Source organism: Oncorhynchus clarkii, chromosome 1 (assembly GCF_045791955.1).
Source record: "Oncorhynchus clarkii lewisi isolate Uvic-CL-2024 chromosome 1, UVic_Ocla_1.0, whole genome shotgun sequence".
Classification (NCBI taxonomy): Eukaryota; Metazoa; Chordata; class Actinopteri; order Salmoniformes; family Salmonidae; genus Oncorhynchus; species Oncorhynchus clarkii.
In genome coordinates this window covers 43,155,426-43,177,513 of record NC_092147.1, presented here as the reverse complement: position 1 = coordinate 43,177,513, position 22,088 = coordinate 43,155,426, and the positions used below count along the sequence as shown (strand labels likewise).

General features: G+C 45.9%; 1 protein-coding gene across 1 annotated transcript in view; it reads left to right on the top strand.

Moving 5' to 3' along the window:
* The window catches only part of LOC139407422 (cyclin D2, a), a 208,625-nt gene that overhangs the window by 120,086 nt on the left and 66,451 nt on the right, over positions 1–22,088 (top strand). Inside the window, exon 3 of the mRNA XM_071151193.1 lies at positions 11,519–11,570. Within this exon, the coding sequence (XP_071007294.1) occupies positions 11,519–11,570 (52 nt within the window). The remainder of the gene's footprint in view (positions 1–11,518; positions 11,571–22,088) is intronic.

Sequence of the window (22,088 nt, the reverse complement as noted above, 5' to 3'; positions counted from 1 at the left end):
TCAACCCCAGTGCAGTGGGCAGCTGGGAGGAGGTGCTCTTATTCTCCATGGACTTTACAGTGTCCAAAAACTTTTTGGAATTAGTGTTACAAGATGCACATTTCTGTTTGAAAAAGATATCTTTAGCTTTCCTAACTGACGGAGTATATTGGTTTCTGACTTTTTGGAATTAGTGTTACAAGATGCAAATTTCTGTTTGAAAAAGATATATTTAGCTTTCCTAACTGACTGAGTATATTGGTTTCTGACCCTGAAAAGTTGCATATCGCAGGGGCTATTTGATGCTAATGCAGAACGCCACAGATTGTTTTTGTGCTGGTCAAGGGCAGTCAAGTCTGGGGTGAACCAAGGGCTATATCTGTTCTTAGTTCTACATTTTTTGAATTGGGGCATGCTTATTTAAGAGGAAAGCACTTTTAAACAGCAACCAGGCATCCTCTACTGACGGGATGAGATCATTATCCTTCCAGGATACCCGGGCCAGGTCGATTAGAAAGGCCTGCTCTCTGAAGTGTTTTAGGGAGCTTTTGACAGTGATGAGGGGTGTTAGTTGACCGCGGACCCATTACGCACGCAGGTAATGAGGCAGTGATTGCTGAGATCCAGGTTGAAGACAGCAGAAGTGTATTTAGAGGGCAAGTTGTACCTGGTAGGTTCCTTAATAATTTGTGTGAGATTGAGAGCATCTAGCTTAGATTGTAGGACGGCCGGGGTGTTAAGCATGTCCCAGTTCACCTAACAGTACGAACTCTGAAGATAGATGGGGGGCAATCATTTCACATATGGTGTCCAGGGCACAACTGGGGGCTGAAGGGGGTCTATAACAAGCGGCAACGGTGCGAGACTTGTTTCTGGAAAGGTGGATTTTTAAGAGTAGAAGCTCGAATTGTTTGGGCACAGACCTGGATAGTATGACAGAACTCTGCAGGCTTTCTCTGCAGTAGATTGCAACTCCACCCCTTTGGCAGTTCTATCTTGTCGGAAGATGTTATAGTTAGGGATGGAAATTTAAGGATTTTTGATGGCCTTCCTAAGCCATGATTCAGACACGGTTAGGACATGAGGGTTGGCGGAGTGTGCTTCTAATGTTAACATGAATGAAACTAAGGCTTTTTTGGTTACAGAAGTCAACAAATGAGAGCGCCTGGGGATTGGGAATGGTGCTGGGGACTGCAGGACCTGGGTTAACCTCTACATCCCAGAGGAACAGAGGAGGATTCGTTAGCTAACTAGCTAGCTAACGAAATAGCAACTTGTCGTACTAGCTAGTTCCAGTTTGTTTTCTCGTCATGAGTGAAGCAGGTATAGTAGCTACCTTGTTGTATGGTTATGTGAAATAACTATATTTTCTTGCAATATCTAAAATAATAATTTAGACAGTTTGGAGTGGATCACAGACCAACGCTACCACCGCGTTCGGTCTGGACTGCGAGGGATCGCCACTGATGACTCAATCTGCACCCATCGTATGGTCCATGTTAACAAACAGGGCAGGCAGGGATAGGGCTGTTGCGGTGATGGTATTACCACCACATCAGCAGTCATGAGTGGTAGTTCAATTCCACGTGATCGTTGATTCACTGTAATCTCCTCTTATGCACTCTGGACATGCGTTGTTGGTATCCAACTGGCTAATGACCGTTGGGTCACTAATGGCCTCGTACTCAGGGCTCTATTGTCCCTCCGTCAGGTCCTAATGGTCTGGTACTTAGGGCTCTGTTGTCCCTCCGTCAGGTCCTAATGTTCTGGTAGTCAGGGCTCTATCGTCCCTCCGTCAGGTCCTAATGTTCTGGTAGTCAGGGCTCTATTGTCCCTCCGTCAGGTCCTAATGGTCTGGTACTTAGGGCTCTATTGTCCCTCCGTCAGGTCCTAATGTTCTGGTACTTAGGGCTCTGTTGTCCCTTCGTCAGGTCCTAATGGTCTGGTACTTAGGGCTCTATTGTCCCTCCGTCAGGTCCTAATGTTCTGGTACTTAGGGCTCTGTTGTCCCTTCGTCAGGTCCTAATGGTCTGGTACTTAGGGCTCTATTGTCCCTCCGTCAGGTCCTAATGTTCTGGTACTTAGGGCTCTGTTGTCCCTTCGTCAGGTCCTAATGGTCTGGTACTTAGGGCTCTATTGTCCCTCCGTCAGGTCCTAATGTTCTGGTACTTAGGGCTCTATTGTCCCTCCGTCAGGTCCTAATGTTCTGGTACTTAGGGCTCTGTTGTCCCTTCGTCAGGTCCTAATGGTCTGGTACTCAGGGCTCTATTGTCCCTCCGTCAGGTCCTAATGTTCTGGTACTCAGGGCTCTGTTGTCCCTCCGTCAGGTCCTAATGTTCTGGTAGTCAGGGCTCTATTGTCCCTCTAACCACTCTGACATCAATGCAAATGCAATAGAAAATCACATCAAACACTTATCATCAAAACAGTATGTGCTTTTATAACTCACTTAACTGTGATGATCAATTTGAAGAAAGAAGTTCAAGAGCAGGTTGATACTGAGTGGAAACATGGTCATTGTGGATGTTGTTTCAAAGCCAAACACAACGAAATGGAGAGCACTTTCCATGGTGATGTATAATTCAAAACCCCCATATGCATATTAGAGCTTTTGATTACGCCTATATATGAGCCCATGCCAAAATAAATATTTAAAATAATGATTGTGCTGTTCTACAATACATAGCCTAATAGCCTACCGTATATTACACATGGCAGAAAACCCTTTTTAAAAAGGATTTAAGATGCCTTTGGTACATAATTGTTCTAGCCTAGTTCTAGTAATCGCCTTTGAGTGTAGACTGTATTGTGGACTGTATTATTGTGCATACTGGATTGACTTGTTACCGTATGCTATGCTCCAAACGTTCTATCCATGAGTCTGGGAGAGAACGTATAGGCCTAGGCAATGCCTTTGGTTCATTGATTGTGCAGGGTTTCTTACAGAGTTAGCCTACATTTATAGTGAATTTGTATTTTGATGTTGAATAGCCTAATAATAGGGATTTAAAAAAAAATATTTTCATAATTAATAGGCTGACACATTACCTTTAGCTACAGAACATGTCACCAATGTGCGTTTCCAACTCCTCTCTCTCCTTCATTACTTTCTGGATTGCGCAGAGGACGGGACTGTCAACAATTTAATGAAATATGTTTTGTTGTGAAAACATGTTACTATCGATGTTCCCGAAAATATTTGACTTGGTTTCCCAAATGAAGCACTGGGTAGCTTCAGGAACAGGGTTGGAGAGCCCATGGCATACAGAGTTTGGACGGAATATCACCTGTCACCCAGCGAGAGGCTGCATGCACCTCAAACAGTGGTTGATGCTTGGGGTGAAATAATCAAATCAAAGTTTATTGGTCACGTACCCAGATTTGCAGATGTTATCGCAGGTGCAGGGAAATGCTTGTGTTTCTAGCTCCCAACAGTGTAGTAATACCTAGCAATAATAATAATTTAAAAAAAACTCTGAACACATTAAAAAATTGTAAATAATTATTGTTGCAAGCCCAGAGATTTCTATATACAATCCAGTGAGAAAGCAGAGTTTTGATGGTTGCCACTAATAAGAGGAGGATCCCAGCTGCTACTCTATTCTACTCCAGTTTTATAGCCTAAAACTGGACTAGCCTACCCAAACTGAGGGAAAGCGGCCTTCATTCGCTTTTCTAGTACATACAAATAATATGCTTTTTTTCCCCTCTTCATGTTCCTGCCCATTTGCTGCAGAGATGGTCGTCCTTCTGGAAGGTTCTCTCATCTCCACAGAGGAACTCTGGAGCTCTGTCAGAGTGACCATCGGGTTCTTGGTCACCTCCCTGACCAAGGCACTTCTCCACTGATTGCTCAGTTTGGCTGGGCGGCCAGCTCTAGGAAGAGTCTTGGGGATTCCAAACTTCTTCCATTTAAGAATGATGGAGTCCACTTTGTTCTTGGGGACCTTCAATGCTGCAGAAAGTTTTGGGTGCCCTGCCAAAGGTCTGTACTCAGAGACACAATTCTGTCTCTGAGCTCTACGAACAATTCCTTCAACCTCATGGCTTGGTTTTTGCTCTGACATGCACTGTCAACTGTTGGATCTTATATAGACAGGTGTGTGCCTTTCCAAATCATGTCGAATCAATTGAATTTACCACAGGTGGACTCCAATCAAGTTGTAGAAACATCTCAAGGATGATCAATGGAAACAGGATGCACCTGAGCTCAATTTCTAGTGTCATAGCAAAGGGTCCGAATACTTATGTAAATAAGGTATATCTGTTTTTATATTTTATAAATTTGCAAACATTCTAAAAACCTGTTTTTGCTTTGTCATTGTGGGGTATTGTGTGTAGATTGATTAGGATTTTTTATTTATTTAATCAATCTTAGAATAAGGCTGTAACGTAACAAAATGGAGAAAAAGACAAAGGGTCTGAATACTTTCCGAATGCATTGTATAAGCATACCTTGTCTGCTAAATGACCTAGCCTACAGCCTATAGCCTGGCGCATAGCCAGATAACATACAGTAGGCCAACTCATATTCTGTTCTACTGAAATACATTTTATTCATATCATAATGTTTATTTAGGCCTGCCTAAATAAAACAATGGATTTATTGTGATGCCCTACATTAAATGGATTTATTAGACTTTTTATAATGTCGATGTTCCAAAGGCACACATCAGCGGCTTGTACGCGTGGAGGCCTGGAGATGTTAAACGTGTTTTTGTTAATTAACGGTCAATTACCGCGAGAGACTGGCAGTCATTTGCATGACATTAACCGGCGGACAAACTGTCATTACCGCCACAGCCCTAGGGATGGGTTACTGGGGGTGTGCTACTTTTATTTTCTGTCAAATAAATGAACCATTTTTGCAAAGATTAGACTTTTTTTTTGCATATTTCCTGAAAACGTGTTCTGATTGGAGCTCTGGATTTGCTATGCTGCATTTTTTTAAACAGAAATAGCAGAGATTGGAAATAGCAACTTGGATTAAATATGACAATGTTTACCTTTCCGTCCATTGTATAGCCTACTACTGAATATGGTGCAATGTCTGCTCAGATATGTCACCTTCAAATGAAGAAGCACAATGGGTTTTGGCGGCTGAACGGGTCAAATAATTTGGCCGCTGGACATTTCATTAGCCGGACTTTGCCCATTTTTGATCAGACATACGGGGATGAATAGAAAAATATCTATAATTCACATATCATGTGAGGATATCTATTAAAATGTGTAAATTATCAGGTAATACAGATATGATACATTTCTGAAAATATGTGGATTCGTTCAAGCATAAGTGTAAAGACTTAGATATGTCAGCATGTTGACACATACCCTTTCCGGAGTTAGAATATTCAACAAAAATGTAAGTGGGTGCACGCACTTCGGGTGCGTGTCCTGAATATATCTCCCTGGACTCATACAATAGCGGGAAGATTTCAGAGGTACATGTAGAAACTCCCATTATGCAGCATAATACCCTATGACATTAAGGACATGCGTATCTGGAGCATATCTACTCCAAATGTCAAATATCCGGGAAATATATAGATAAAGATATCCCCTGATATTTACCCTTTTCGCCCAGTGTAGGTGCACAGGTCGAGAGACAAGTTGAAGTAATCAAGGTGACAGACAGTGACACGTTCAATAGAGCCTTGCACACACTTGCCTGCATCGAGCTGATCTGGGATGTAATCATTTGTCCAAACAGTTGCAAAACTTTCCATTTTGCAACAAAAACATGAGTTTCTATCGGACAAATTCACAAATTCCCTCTTATGTTCCGTTTGCTTCTGTTTAAGAAAGGTTTTGCAACAGAATCGACCGAATGAATACACCCCTGATCACCCGTGCACATACTTTCAAAGCAGTCACATACAGCATCATCACTTTGCTCGTTGTATAATTTCTTCTTGTGTCTATGTCCCATTATGCAATAAAACATTATTGAAACATTGAACGTTTCATTAACTGTGAGGCGTTTTCATCCTGGGTACCTTGCACCTGCCTGCTCTTGTATAGATGTGTGTGTGACAGTACGTGAAATCATGGACAGAATGAGTGAGAAATGAACCCAACCCACCTGTTACTACCCGATGCCTGTAAAAACATCTCCAATACCTGGCCACCTATGTGTCATGCTCTTAGACACTGTATCTGCTGACCTCTGTTGACCTCTGGTGACCCCCTCTGACCTGTCTGACCGTCCACTTCCTGTCTCGGCATGTGTTCCCACCCTCCGGGCTGTAGTTAGTTGACGGAGCTGTCAGTGCAGGTGTCAGCCTAAGTGGCCTGTGAAGGATGTTGATGGCTGTATGGTTTAGTGGAGGCCAGGCACTCTGTGGGGCCACGGATCGGAACTCCACACCTCCACTCTTTCGTCCCGCTCAGTGGTCTCTCTCTCTCTCTCTCTCTCTTTTCCATTCTCTCACTTTCTTTCTCACCCTCTTTCTCTCTCTATCCCCCTCCCCCTCTCTCTCCCTCTCTGTCTTTGTCCCTCTCTCCCTCTCTGTCTGTCCCTCTCTCTCTCTCTCTCTCTCTGTCTTTCTCTCTCTGTCTCTCTCGTTCTCTCTCTCTGACTGACCAGAACATGTGGCTCATCTCACCCCATGTCAACGCTCAACGCTCACTCTCATAGAACAAAAGGATACAAGAGACTGCAAAAACAGGAGAGGAATGTGGCATGTCCTTAGTGGCTACCTCTACTTTCCTCTACCTTTCTCTTTCTCCTGCCATTTGTTTTTACTGCCCCTACACTACCCTCCTTGATGAGCTGAAACTTTGCCATCAAAGCAGTCTCGGTGTGTGGGTGGGTGTGGGTGGGTGCGTGCGTGGCTGGGTGTCTGCCTTAGTGTGTGTGTCTCAGCTTGCGTGTCTCAGTGTGTGTCTCTTGACCACAGAGAGAGAACATCTGCTTGACAACAGCGGAGAGAGACAAAAACAGGGGGGGAATTCTAACAGGGCCACAAACAAAAAGCCCAGACAAAGATCCAGAGGAGATCCAGAACTCTGTTAATCCACTGATGCAGCCAGTTAGCAGGGTCTGAATGGATAGAATGGATAAGCAAACCCTTCTCCAAACAAATCCTAAAGGAGACTAAAGCACTTGACTGCAGAGTCACTTCCAGTCCTTCCTTGGGTGGCATTGGCCGAGCTGTTTACTCAGCCTTTGTACCAATCACAAATCAATGCAGCTGCTTCAATAGAGAGATTAGGCTTCAGAAACGGTGGGTGGATTCTACCTGAAGCACACCGTCTTTATTGATATCCACCTGGATAATATTGCGTTAGACATATGGCATTGCGTTAGACACACACCAAAAACAGAAGAGAGCGACATTCCAGTCACCCTGATAAAGTAGAGCTGTCTTGATCTCTTCGTTTAGAGATGAGGGGCCCAGAGAATGAGGATTGGGGAAAATTAGTTCACAGCATTGTTCACAGCATTGTTCACAGCATTGTTCACAGCATTGTTCACAGCATTGTTCACAGCATTGTTCACAGCCTTGTTCACAGCATCGTTCACAGCATTGTTCACAGCATCGTTCACAGCATTGTTCACAGCATTGTTCACAGCATCGTTCACAGCATTGTTCACAGCATTGTTCACAGCATTGTTCACAGCATTGTTCACAGCCTTGTTCACAGCATCGTTCACAGCATTGTTCACAGCATTGTTCACAGCATTGTTCACAGCATTGTTCACAGCATCGTTCACAGCATTGTTCACAGCATTGTTCACAGCATTGTTCACAGCATTGTTCACAGCATCGTTCACAGCATTGTTCACAGCATTGTTCACAGCATTTTAGTAATTTAGGAGGCACTCTTGTCCAGAGTGACTTACAGTGTGTGCATTCATCTTAAAATATCACAGTCGTAGTAAGTAAAACATTTTCCTCAACAACGAAGTTCAAATAAAATGAAATTGTATTTGTCACATGCTTCGTGAACAACAGGTGTAGACTAACGATGAAATGCTTACCTACGGGCCCTTTCCAACAATGCAGAGAGAAAAAAAGTTAAATAATAACTCAAGTAATAAATGCACAATGCGTGACGATAACTTGGCTTTATACACCGGGTACTAGTACCGAGTCGATGTGCAGGGGTACGAGGTAATTGAGGTAGATATGTACACATAGATAGTGATAAAGTGACTAGGCAACAGGATACATAATAGATAGTAAACAGCAACGTATGTGATGAGTCTAAAGAGTTAGTGCAAAAAGGGTCATTGTAGATAGTTAACCAATAGCTACCCGGACTACTTAACTAACTATTTAGCAGTCTGATGTCTTGGGGGGTAGAAGCTGTTAAGGGCCCTGTTGGTTCCAGACTTGGTATGTTGGTACCGCTTACCATGTGGTAGCAGAGAGAACATTGTATGACTTGGTGGCTGGAGCTTTAGACAATATTTTTAGGGCTTTCCTCTGACACCGCCTGGTATAGAGATTTACATGATTATCAAAACATCACGCCGGGGTAAGCCTACACGGAACTTCTGAAAAACCCTATGGGAAAAATGAATGGCGGAAAAGCGATTAGAACCATTTCCCTGTTTGACCGCTAGGTTTTATGGGTAATTTGACTGATACTGTGGTACTCTATGGTGCAGCTGTAGAACTTTTTGAGGATCAGAGGGCCCATTGGTGTGTGTGGACAATGATAGTACCTTAGTGATGTGAACACCAAGGAACTTGATGCTCTCCACCTGTGTTCCTTGTAGTCCACGATCAGCTTTGTCTTACCGACGTTGAGGGAGAGGTTGTTGTCCTGGCACTACACTGCTAGGTCTCTGACCTCCTCCCTGTAGGCCAGGGTTCCCCAACCTGTGGCCCTGAAAAGAGTTGTAAAGTACAGAGAGTTGCTTTATAACCAATAATGCTTTGCCAAGTGCTCAGATTTCAAAGACATTTCTAAATAATAGAAGACGTTTTAAAAAGGGAGCTGGGACAATGGAGGGACTTAAATTCTAGATTTCCCCCTCACCATTTATCTTATCCCATTTCCTGACTCTTGAAGTTGTGGGATCTATTAGTGCCCGTTGCCTATTGAAGATCTTTGTGTTCACACTTTATATTCACTTTGTTTGAAAATAAATGTGTTTTGACAACTTCACATCTCACTGGCTTTCATGATACATCACCCCTCTCTCCTTCCCTCCTTCCCTCCTTCCCTCCTTCCCTCCTTCCCTCTCCCACACCTTGCATTCCTTCCAGGTGAAGTGAACCTGGTCTTACTGTTCAATTAAGCTCCTCTTCCTCCTTCTCTCCTCCTCCTGCGATGGATTGGGGGCATTAACTTTCAGATGTAAGCTTAGCTCGCTGACCTGTTTTGGTTGGAGGACCTGAGGCATCGCGGTAGGTAGCCTGGTGGTTAGAGCGTTGGGCCAGTAACCCGAATGTAACCGAAACCCCGAGCTGACATGGTAAAAATCTGCTGTTCTGCCCCTGAACAAGGCAGTTAACCCACTGTTACCCGGTAGGCCGTCATTGTAAATAAGAATTTGTTCTTAACTGACTTAAATAAAAATATATAAATCAAATCGCCGGCCCAGATAAACTGATCACTGTGGGGAAGAACACTATGGTGTGAACATTGTGTGGACAAAAAGATTTGTTCCCAAAACACAAAAACTGTCCAGATGTGCGGATGATTCCATAATGTTCCATTCAGGATGCAAAACACACCCAACTGATATTGCAAGAACGTTCCCAGAACACATTTAATCGGTTCTTTAAAGGTTCCCAGAATATTTCTTTAAATTGTGCGAACATTGTGGGATTATGACAAGAGATTGGTTCCTAAAACACTCAAACTGACTTTCAGATTTTATTGTATCAGGGTGCAAAAAGCATTCCTCTGATGTTGCAAGAATGTTGACAGAAGAGCCTTTCTGAGTTGTTTGTATAAGTCAGATACTCCGGCCAACATCAAACAGGTAACTTTGTTCACGGCATTGGCCTTCCATGGATGTTTATATGACAATTTGTCGACTCTGGTTCATGTCTTGTACAGTGTTCACTCTCACCTGCTACAGCTAGCTTCGCTAAAGACGTTGGTAACTAGTTAGAAAGTAGTTTGGCAAAAAAAACAATGTATTACCGTGCTGATCTTCGCTGATGGGGCGTCATCATGTCAGATTTGCCTTCTCTTGTAAAAAATTAAATACGCCAGTGACGAGTGCATGAGGATTAACATACGTGACACTGTGACGTCATTTGCGTGAGACTAATCGTTGAGTACGGCCATTTGTAACCCCACCCACCTGGACTACTTGGTTCGAGAGGTCAGTACCAGGTATCAAACGAGGCTGAATATCTCACTCGGTTCCAGGAATCAAGTGGAAATGAAATAGGAACTGTGATATTCACGGCACGGCCCCGCAGTGGAAAAGTGTTCTGGGAACATTCTTGTAACATCAGTTGAATGTCTTTTGAGTCTTAAAATAAACATTGTCGAATCTGGACAGTTTGAAACGTATAGAATGATGGCTTGTCCTTCTTAATCAGGGTCATATTCATATAGGGACTAATGTAAAATGAAAACGAATGTTAAGTTCAGGTAGTGCCACCCTGTTTGTGTCCGTTTTCTTCCGTTTGGTGCATAATGAATGCATCTCTGTTCTTGCGTAAGTCGATGCCTCGTTCAAAAACAGTAAACTAGATGGGTTGGGTTTGAGCATTCAGCCATATCCCAGTTACACAGGCTAAAACACTGTTCTTCAGATCCAGATTGTGTAATTGTGTGAACACATGAGCTCCCAGTCACCCACACAGGGAATTTACAGGTATGATGACTCTGAAAAGTCAGTAGACTACTGGGGAATTCCAATTATACTGAACAAAAATATAAACGCAACATGTAAAGTGTTGGTCCCATGTTTCATGAGCTGAAATAAATGACCCCAAAAATGTTCCATACGCACAAAAAGCTTATTTCTCTCTAAGTTTGTGCACACATGTATCCTGTTGCCTAGTCACTTTATCCCTATCTATGTGTACATATCTACCTCCATTACCTCGTACCCCTGCACATCGACTCGGTACTGGTACCCGGTGTATAAAGCCCAGGACCTCCACTTCAACTGCGGGATCATCTGAGACCAGCCACCCGGACAGCTGATATAACTGAGGAGTATTTCTGTCTGAAATAAAAAAAACTTTTGTGGCGAAAAACTCCTTCTGGTTAGCTAGGCCTGGATCCCCAGTGGGTGGGCCTATGCCCTCCCAGGTCCACTCTAGTCATGTGAAATCCATAGATTAGGGCCTAATGAATTTATTCCAATTGACTGATTTCCTTATATGAACTGTAACTCAGTAAAATCGTTGAATCTGTTGCATGTTGAGTTTTTTTTCCCCCAGAGGAATAGGACTTTCCATGCAGTCAACGTCATCAGTCTGATTGATTTGATTCCTCAGATACAAAGTCTTGAGAATAGTAAACTAAGTTTGAGCAGTACTTTCTTGGAGTTTATAAGATGGCTGTCAGTCATTCAGTTTATTTAATGGTGTCTTTGTGTTTGTTGTTCTAGGAGCGTTGGAGCAAGTCAGGAATGGTGGTTGGTCGGGTGTGGCTCATCTCAGGTAAGACTTAACTCTTAGCTCTTGTGGTTTACGTTGTACATTTGAGGTGCTGCTTTCACATGGGAAGGCTACTGTTTTCAATGAAGACATTGTAGCACAGCAAGATCTTGGGCTTTTTGGGGGCATGATGCATGTGTTGTGCTGTGCTGTAAGGAAGAAGTATAAGAAAGATTCCCTGTATCTGCGGATTCTCTCTGGCAATTTGATGACCATCTGAGAAATAGAATATCCTTAAACACCAGAGTGTAGTAGTATACGAGAGGTGTAGATGATACAGGATATAATAAAGTGTGTGTGTGTGTGTGTGTGTGTGTGTGTGTGTTTTTGTGTGTGTTTTTGTGTGCACGTACTCTAGTGCACGTGTGTCATTCTACTTCCCAGAGTATACACTGAGTATTCAGTATTCTTAGATACCACCTCGTATCGTTGACTATAGATAGATTGGGGAAGGCTGTTTCTGCACTGTTGTTTTGATTGAAACCAGTCTCTCCTGCTTGTCTGTCTTGCCCTTAGGAATGAGGTTCAAGAGCTTTCGTATAGATCTTTATATCTGTGATCACTTATGGTGGTTTCAAACTAAAATCTAGCATGATTCTAGTCTTCTATCTACAGGGATGGAAAGTTCTGTTCATGTGCAACGTTGTTGGAAATAACAATGAGTGTGTCTATAAGAAATGAAACTGTCTGTATTTTCGATTGTCACTTTACATCACGCGCGCGAGTGTTAGTAGATAACTATTTCATATTTCCACGAAGCCTACTTGTTCACGGGTCGATAGTGGCTGTCGGCAGATTATTTTAGTATACACAGTTAATGAATCGAGAAAGGAATTTCAACACAATCTATATACCCGCTGAGATCTAATTCCTGACTCCGCAGAACATTTCAGATACTCCACAGTCGGTGGTCAATTGATCAATGACAGTAGTCCGATTCGCCAACCGGTGTATTTTTTCATGTCTTCACGGAGGCTGGATTGCATGGTAGCCAGTGCCCACTTTGAAGGTAAAGGTCATATGATAATCTATTAGTGGTCACATATGTTGTTGTCATTTTCACTATCATAAATGATCTGATACCAGCACTGTGTCTTTCTTTCTAAACCACCGAAACTCCACAGGCTTTATTTCCTGTAAATGGCGGTCAGGTGATTTCTGTCCCATCCGCTACTCTCATGTCTCTTTTTTTTTTTTTAAACATTTGATGTTATACAGCAGTTATACAGTCTTTTTCAATACATCAAGGACCATCCACTTTAAATAGAAGTGTCCTGAAATAATTTGTCGCTAAATCATTCGCCCGGGTATCAAGCTGATAGGCCTAAGTAAACATTTGCCGCTTGTCTTTGGGTCATAACATGACAAACAGACACATTCCTAGTATCACACCATTGCCTGAGTCTCTTGGCGAGGAACCGGATTTCTCTTGGACCCTAAGATGAGGGGTCTATGGATGGAGGCATAGGACAGACACCCAGTGTGTCAGGTCATCCCTCAGTGAAGTGGTTCTGCTCAGAGTGACTCGACACTTTGGACATGTGCTAGCACACTTGTGCTCAGATACGTTTCGTTTTCGGATTAGTCTCTGCAGCAGCTGCCTCCCCACAGCTGACTGACCAGGGCTCTAGAACAGAGGTTGAGCTCAGGGTGCTGGACCCCCCCCCCCTTATCTATTCCACACCAGCCACCCTGGGCAGTCGCTACTGGGTGATTCCTCCCAAAACTAGAACAAAAAAAGCTCAGGATTTGGGGGGATTTTCACAAGATGTAATCCATAGAAGGGTCCTTTGGAGAAAGAATTGTTGACATATATTTTACATTTGCATTTTAAAGCAATTGAGGACTAATGAATTGAAGTTGGAAGATTTGTGCCATTTTGGACATACGCAAGCCTCCTCTAAGACACCATAATGCTTCATCTGTAGATACTACGGAGCAAAAAATGTCTGTCAAAGGAAGCTGTGAAGAGTAGTGATATGAGTAGTATTTTGATTTCAATAACAATTGTCTTACATTCATTGATGAATATTGAAACGTATAAACATGAATATTGAAAAATAGACCCATTTATATTTGCCTTTTTTTAAATATATATAAACAGTATAACGTTATATATTTTTGAAAATCATTTTCTCTGGTCCACTGTGCCAGACTGTCTCCCTTCCTGTCTATCTTTCTCTGGTTATCTCAGTCCTGACTCTGGGATCCAGTGCTAAAGTCAGAGTTCCAGAAAAGATCAGGATGAGCGGCACCAAGAAAAGGCCCCTCTGTTAGCTGCTCGTCGCGAGCTACACTCTGGTACCACGTCATCAATGACAGACAGTCTGCCAGGTTAGCCCCCGGTTTGTCTGTAGCTCGGTGGCTAAATAAAGGAAACATCTGCTCCTCTGCAGCCCTGCTGGCTGCACTAGATCCAGACAGACAGGGAGGAGGAAGAGTAGCTCGTTGTGCACGTCAGTCGGGTCTGGAGCAACTGCTGCCGTCTTCCCCTCATCCCGCCTCAGCCACCACCAACCCCTCAGTCCCTCCGCCACCACCATAACAGCTGCCGCCCCTGGATCAGTGTAGCGACAACCATCTTTCTCTCTCTCTCTCAGCAAAGACATGCCTCTGCACATGCATACAGCATATAACCCTAGCCCAAGACGTGGCGCTCACTCAGCTGTGCGCGCTTACAAGTGAGTGCGGGTTTTCGCTGTGTGTCTTGACATGGTTAGGTGGGCTCCCGTTGAACATCGGTTCTCACAATGGAAATCCCCCATTCAATGAGTGTGAGGAGAGAATGAGAGCAGAATGGGGTGATACTCATCCCATTGTAGTTGGTCCACCTTGGACAGGGAGCTAAGACACAGAGGGGAGGCAGAGGGGGAAGAGACTGGCAGAGTGGGAAGAGACTGGCAGAGGGGGAAGAGACTGGCAGAGTGGGAAGAGACTGGCAGAGGGGGAAGAGACTGGCAGAGGGGGAAGAGACTGGCAGAAGAGACTGGCAGAGGGGGAAGAGACTGGCAGAGTGGGAAGAGACTGGCAGAGGGGGAAGAGACTGGCAGAGGGGGAACAGACTGGCAGAGTGGGAAGAGACTGGCAGAGGGGGAAGAGACTGGCAGAGGGGGAAGAGACTGGCAGAGGGGGAAGAGACTGGCAGAGGGGGAAGAGACTGGCAGAGTGGGAAGAGACTGGCAGAGTGGGAAGAGACTGGCAGAGGGGGAAGTTACTGGCAGAGTGGGAAGAGACTGGCAGAGGGGGAAGAGACTGGCAGAGGGGGAAGAGACTGGCAGAGGGGGAAGAGACTGGCAGAGGGGGAAGAGACTGGCAGAGGGGAATAGGACTGGCAGAGTGGGAAGAGACTGGCAGAGTGGGAAGAGACTGGCAGAGGAGGAAGAGACTGGCAGAGTGGGAAGAGACTGGCAGAGTGGGAAGAGACTGGCAGAGGGGGAAGAGACTGGCAGAGGGGGAAGAGTGGCAGAGGGGGAAGAGACTGGCAGAGGGGGAAGAGACTGGCAGAGGGGGAAGAGACTGGCAGAGGGGGAAGAGACTGGCAGAGGGGGAAGAGACTGGCAGAGGGGGAAGAGACTGGCAGAGGGGGAAGAGTGGCAGAGGGGGATAGGACTGGCAGAGGGGGATAGGACTGGCAGAGTGGGAAGAGACTGGCAGAGGGGGAAGAGACTGGCAGAGGGGGAAGAGACTGGCAGAGGGGGATAGGACTGGCAGAGGGGGAAGAGACTGGCAGAGGGGGAACAGACTGGCAGAGGGGGAAGAGACTGGCAGAGGGGGAAGAGACTGGCAGAGGGGGAAGAGACTGGCAGAGGGGGAAGAGACTGGCAGAGGGGGAAGAGACTGGCAGAGGGGGAAGAGACTGGCAGAGTGGGAAGAGACTGGCAGAGGGGGAAGAGACTGGCAGAGGGGGGAGAGACTGGCAGAGGGGGAAGAGACTGGCAGAGGGGGAAGAGGCTGGCAGAGGGGGAAGAGGCTGGCAGAGGGGGAAGAGACTGGCAGAGGGGAATAGGACTGGCAGAGTGGGAAGAGACTGGCAGAGACTGGCAGAGTGGGAAGAGACTGGCAGAGGAGGAAGAGACTGGCAGAGTGGGAAGAGACTGGCAGAGTGGGAAGAGACTGGCAGAGGGGGAAGAGACTGGCAGAGGGGGAAGAGACTGGCAGAGGGGGAAGAGACTGGCAGAGGGGGAAGAGACTGGCAGAGGGGGAAGAGACTGGCAGAGGGGGAAGAGTGGCAGAGGGGGATAGGACTGGCAGAGGGGGATAGGACTGGCAGAGTGGGAAGAGACTGGCAGAGGGGGAAGAGACTGGCAGAGGGGGAAGAGACTGGCAGAGGGGGATAGGACTGGCAGAGTGGGAAGAGACTGGCAGAGGGGGAAGAGACTGGCAGAGGGGGAAGAGACTGGCAGAGGGGGAAGAGACTGGCAGATGGGGAAGAGACTGGCAGAGGGGGATAGGACTGGCAGAGTGGGAAGAGACTGGCAGAGGGGGAAGAGACTGGCAGAGGGGGAAGAGACTGGCAGAGGGGGAAGAGACTGGCAGAGGGGGAAGAGACTGGCAGATTTGAACCGGATAACAGAATATGTCTGGTCGTCTGCAGCAGCAGAATGTCCCTTGGACCTACAGCTGAATTGAGATCAGTTTTGTGTCATAGTAGAAAAGTCTCTTCATTCCTGAGTCAATAGACTCAAAGACAGTTCAGCAAGCTTTCAGGAGGCTAATTGCATGTTAAACGTAGAGCCGTAACTCAAACCTGTCAAGATGTGACTTCAGGTAGATCCCTAACCATAGCGAGGGCTATTTTTTTCACAGATCCTTGTCCTAGATATCTGTAACAAATCATTGCTAATAAGCACGTGTAGCTCGTGAATGTGACTAACATGTCTTCTGGGTGATGCACTACATCTAGGCCACTGGGCTGTTCTATACATTACATCCTGGGGGTATGGAGATATGGAGCACAGAGGCTGCGACTGTGAGAATAATACCCAGGGAGGAGGTCACGATCCTGGGAAGGAGTGGCCGTAAAACAGGCCTGTCTTGGAGCCATTGGGTCCTATCCTGTCCACTCGCCCGGATGGACACAGAAATAAACTAGTGTGGGCTAGTACTCTCTCTGTCTCTCACAGCCTTTAAAATAATAACCCCATCAACTGAAAGGGAAAAGCAAGATCTGTTCTTCCCAGAGATTGTGGTGGGAAGAATCAATGACTTCCTCCTTCTTTCTCCAGGGACGGAGGACAGGGTCGTTGTTCCCTGAGGTCCCATAGTATTAATAGTGCCTCTGATAAGCCAGTGGTGTCACAGCATCTTGAGTTGTTGTGAGAACCTCTTGATATAGAATCAAAGAGATCTTGGGGAATACATTTCCCTGCCTCCTTCCTTCATTTGTTCAGCCCGGTGAGCTGTTCACCACGTCACTCGCACGATACTATGTCTGCGTCTGCGTTGACAATGCGTGACAGACACATGAGTGGTATATCAGGGACAACCTGACACTGGGTATTCTGTTGGGCTGTGACAGATTGAGCCCCGGAGCTCTGGGACTGTTTTAGCCACTTGGTGACATGCTCGGAAGCCAGGGTAGGGTGAGGAACCTGTCTCCGACATGGCTTTGCATCTACCTTTGTCACATACACAGGTCACAAAAGGATAGTTACAGGCTTTCTGCTGTGCAAATGACATATTGGCCCTGAATGCACAGGAAATACTGTAGCAATCAATCAATCAAATGTATTTCTAAAGCCCTTCTTACATCAGCTGATGTCACAAAGTGCTGTACAGAAACCCGGCCTAAAACCCCGAACAGCAAGCAATGCAGGTGTAGAAGCACGGTGGCTAGGAAAAACTCCCTAGGAAGGCAGGAACCTAGGAAGAAACCTAGAGAGGAGCCAGGCTCTGAAGGGGGACCAGTCCTCTTCTGGCTGAACCGACCACTCATCATGTGAGTTGAGTCGGTTCAATATCCTATTCACAACAATACACTAGTTGGATAATAATGCTTGCTGAAAGCTGTCAGAGGGAGTGGGGAACGATTGTGCAGATTTAGAGTCAACTCAACAACAGACCCACTCAGCGTCGGCTTACTGGGGAACTGATTTATGCCAGGGAAAGTGACTTCTTATTGCAGATTTTTCTGAGGTACTTTTTCCAGTGTTGTTTGATAGACTGCCTCAAATAGGTTCCCTGAACAGGGACCATGGGAAAAGAAATTGCTGGAGTTGAGAAATGCTGGGAAAATACTGAGAGACGGACTGCCGTTGGTAGTGGGGCAGGGCATTGTGGGACCGGACTGAGAGAGTTTTTGGTCCTCATGCGTGAGTGACTACCCGGTGAAGAGAAAACATGGAGGAATGGATGCGAAACACAGGCCAACTATGACCAGCTGCAATTCCATCTAAGTTCAGTTTCCGTCTTGTTATGTTTGCTTGATTTCCTTCAGAGATGAGATGTGCTGCGGTGGGCAAGGTTGCGTTCAGCCGGCTCAATGGGCAGAGTCCCCTGACATGGGCATAGGAGCGGGCGCCCTCATCATGCATACCGACATACCAGGCTGATGGGGGCCGGTCCCAGTGCGAGGGCCAAGCGGGGAGCCCACCCAGGGCAGCGGGCCCTCCCCTGCCCACCTTCCATGTTCCATCAGGGCCCGGCTCAGGATCAAGGGCAGGCCATGTGTCGGGGGACAGCGCTAATGATTGCCTCGGCCATGCCATCCCTTTCATGCCCCGACCCCAGAGTCCACTTTCAGCTAATGCTATTTCCTGTAGATAAGTGCAAACATTCTCCTGTTTCTTTTTTTGTTGTTGTTGTGGTTTTGGGAGGGGAGGGGTGGGGTGGGGTGAAAATATGTGATTGAGTAGTTGGGGAGCAGGAGTGAATACATGATTCCCTGTGAGATTCCTTCATTACTCGATTTGACATTATTGCACTAGTAGTGATCGTAGTCTTTCTGAGATGTTTTTGTAAGTGTCCACGGCTAGCTTGCGCTGTACTCTACATGCCTGTCTGTCTGTCTCAAAGAGCTTCACTGTTAGTAGCCAGAACCTGTTGCCCAGTTGGACCTTCATCGCTCTGTCCGTTAAGTGGCTTAATCAAGCCTGTATTACACTATTATTTTACTCACCCAAGACCTCCAAAATTGTTTCCAGCTTCGAGGGAGATCAGTCGAGATATTCGGCAGGCTTGATGGGAACGGGCCTTCTGGTTTGCTACAGCACTGTAGCTTGGCCTCCCTTTCAAGTTGAAGCTGGGAAGAGCACAGCACACATATTTCGTAAGCTTTTTATGATCCACATGATGACCCTATATACAGGTCATCCTTATTATGTTCTTGTCCGCTCCTCATTGAAAGCACCAAACACCAAAAATAAATACAAATAGAAAGACTGCAAATGACTTCCTTGTTCAAGAATGTGTGTGTCATCATCAGACGTGCTAACTGAGTGCAGTGAGTTCAAGCTTTGTGAAAATGCTGCGCCACAATGTTGCGCTAATGTCCTCTCTCTCTCTGTCTCTCTCTGTCTCTGTCTCTCTCTGTCTCTCTCTCTGTCTCTCTCTCTCTCTCTCTCTCTGTCTCTCTCTCTCTCTGTCTCTCTCTCTCTCTGTCTCTCTCTGTCTCTGTCTCTCTCTGTCTCTCTCTCTGTCTCTCTCTCTGTCACTCTCTCTCTCTTTCTCTCTCTCTCTCTCTGTCTCTCTCTGTCTCTCTGTCTCTGTCGCTCTCTCTCTCTCTGTCTCTCTGTCTCTGTCGCTCTCGGTCTCTTTCTCTGTCTCTGTCTCGCTCTGTCTCTCTCTGTCTCTCTCTCTGTCACTCTCTCTGTCTCTCTGTCTCTCTCTCTGTCTCTCTCTATGTCTCTCTCTGTCACTCTCTCTGTCTCTCTCTCTGTCTCTCTCTCTCTGTCTCTCTCTATGTCTCTCTCTGTCTCTCTCTCTGTCACTCTCTCTCTCTTTCTCTCTCTCTCTGTCTCTCTCTGTCTCTGTCGCTCTCTCTCTCTCTGTCTCTCTGTCTCTGTCTCTCTCTCTGTCACTCTCTCTCTTTCTCTTTCTCTGTCTCTCTCACTCTGTCTCTCTCTCTGTCTCTCTCTCTGTCACTCTCTCTGTCTCTCTCTCTGTCTCTCTCTGTCTCTCTCTATGTCTCTCTCTCTCTCTCTGTCACTCTCTCTGTCTCTCTCTCTTTCTCTCTCTCTCTCTGTCTCTCTCTGTCTCTGTCGCTCTCTCTCTCTCTGTCTCTCTGTCTCTGTCTCTCTCTCTGTCACTCTCTCTCTTTCTCTTTCTCTGTCTCTCTCACTCTGTCTCTCTCTCTGTCTCTCTCTCTGTCACTGTCTCTGTCTCTCTCTCTGTCTCTCTCTGTCTCTCTCTATGTCTCTCTCTCTCTCTCTGTCACTCTCTCTGTCTCTCTCTCTGTCTCTCTCTATGTCTCTTTCTCTGTCTCTTTCTCTGTCTCTCTCTCTCTCTCTCTCTCTCTCTCTCTCTCTCTCTCTAACAGTCTCTCTGCTAACTGGGGATATCTGAGGGCAGGGGAAGCGGGTCAGGCACATCCGTCCACGTGCCCCTGCGATCCCAATCATTCATAAATCCACCAGCCGGCCAGATTCATATCCTCATCAGACCCGCCATCCGTCTATTATCTGTCTCTTTCTCTGTCTCGCTCTGTCTCTCTCTGTCTCGCTCTCTGTCTCACTCTCTGTCTGTCTCTCTCTCTCTATGTCTGTCTCTCTCTCTCTTTTTGCCTCTCTCTCTCTCTTTTTGCCTCTCTCTCTCGCCCTCTCTTTGCCTGTCTCTCTCTGCCTCTCTCTCTCGCTCTCTCTTTGCCTCCCTCTCTCTCTCTCTTTTTGCCTCTCTCTTTTTGCCTCTCTCTCTGCCTCTCTCTCGCTCTCTCTTTGCCTCTCTCTCTCTGCCTCTCTCTCTCGCTCTCTCTTTGTCTCTCTCTCTCTGCCTCTCTCTCTCTCTCTCTTTGCTTCTCTCTCTCTCTGCCTCTCTCTTTCAATTCAATTTAAGGGGCTTTATTGGCATGGGAAACATATGTTTACATTTCCAACATGAAATAAACAATAAAAAATGAACAGTAAACATTACACTTACAAACGTTCCAAAAGAATAAAGACATTTCAAATGACATAGTATGTCTATATACAGTGTTGTAGTAATGTCAAATAGTTAAAGTACAAAATGGAAAATAAACATAAATCTAGGTTGTATTTACAATGGTGTTTGTTCTTCACTGGTTGCCCTTTTATTGTAGTAACAGGTCTCTCTCTTTCTCTCTGCCTATCTCTATCTCTCTGCCTCTCTCTCTCTCTGCCTCTCTCTCTGCCTCTCTCTCTCTGCCCATCTCTATCTCTCTCTGCCTCTATCTCTCTGCGTATCTCTATCTCTCCCTGACTCTCTCTCTGCCTCTCTTTCTCTGCCTCTCTCTCTCAGCCTCTCTTTCTCTGCCTCTCCCTCTCTGCCCCCCCCCCCCTCCCTCCACACACTCTCTGTCTCTGGCTATTACACAGGAATTGTTGTCACACCCCTCAGGGACAGCACCTTGTTCTGGTGACAGCTCTATCTTTCTCTATATTCTCTCTCTCCCTTCCTTGCTCTCTCTCTCTATTTTTTTCTCAGTCTTTCTCTCTCTTTGCCTATCTCTCCGTCTCTGCCTCTCTCTCTGCCTTTCTCTCTCTGCCTCTTTCTCTCTGCCTCGCTCTCAGCCTCTCTTTCTCTGCCTCTCCCTCTCTGCCCCCACTCCACACACACTCTGTCTCTGGCTATTACACAGGAATTGTTGTCACACCCCTCTGGGACAGCACCTTGTACTGGTGACAGCTCTCTTTCTCTATATTCGCTCTCTATCTTGCTCTCTCTCGTTTCTCTGTTTCTCTCCATCTTTCTTCCTCAGTGTTTCTCTCTCTTTCTTTCTCTGTTTCTCTCTGTGTTCCCCTGTATTCTCTCTATTTTCTCTCTCTGTGTCTCTTGTCTGCTTGCTTGCACAGTGCAGCCAGAGTGAAATTCCCCCTAAGTCATCTAGCAGAGATTCCACTTCTCAGCAGCCCTAACTCACCAGAATGTAAATAGAGCAGAGTTTTTCACATTACTTCACCGCTTATTTTTAGTCGCAGAACAAGAGCAGTCAAGGATGTGCCTCTGCAAGCCCACGTCTTATCAGCAAAAAAGAAAACGCACACAACAGCAAAAAATACAATTATAAATCAAACAAAACATGAATGCCCTCACATAGGAAGTGATGCACTGATGTAGCCTCAGGGTAACTGTAGCTGGCCAATTATAGCAGAGGGGGAAAAATGCTCTCTCTCTCTCTTACGTCACAGATGCTCATGTATTCTTGGTATGGCACCAATGTTACGTGTCAACTTTACTATGGGATATTCCCATCTAGAGAGAGAGAGGTTTTTAGAAGTGTGTGAAAGCGGTGTTACATAGGACGAGTAGTTGGGTGTGATCAATATGACTTCTCTGTCATAGATGGGTCCATGTCGTGCAGGATACAGTATCTGTGCTGCCTTGCAGTTGGGCTGGGGCCAAGACCAT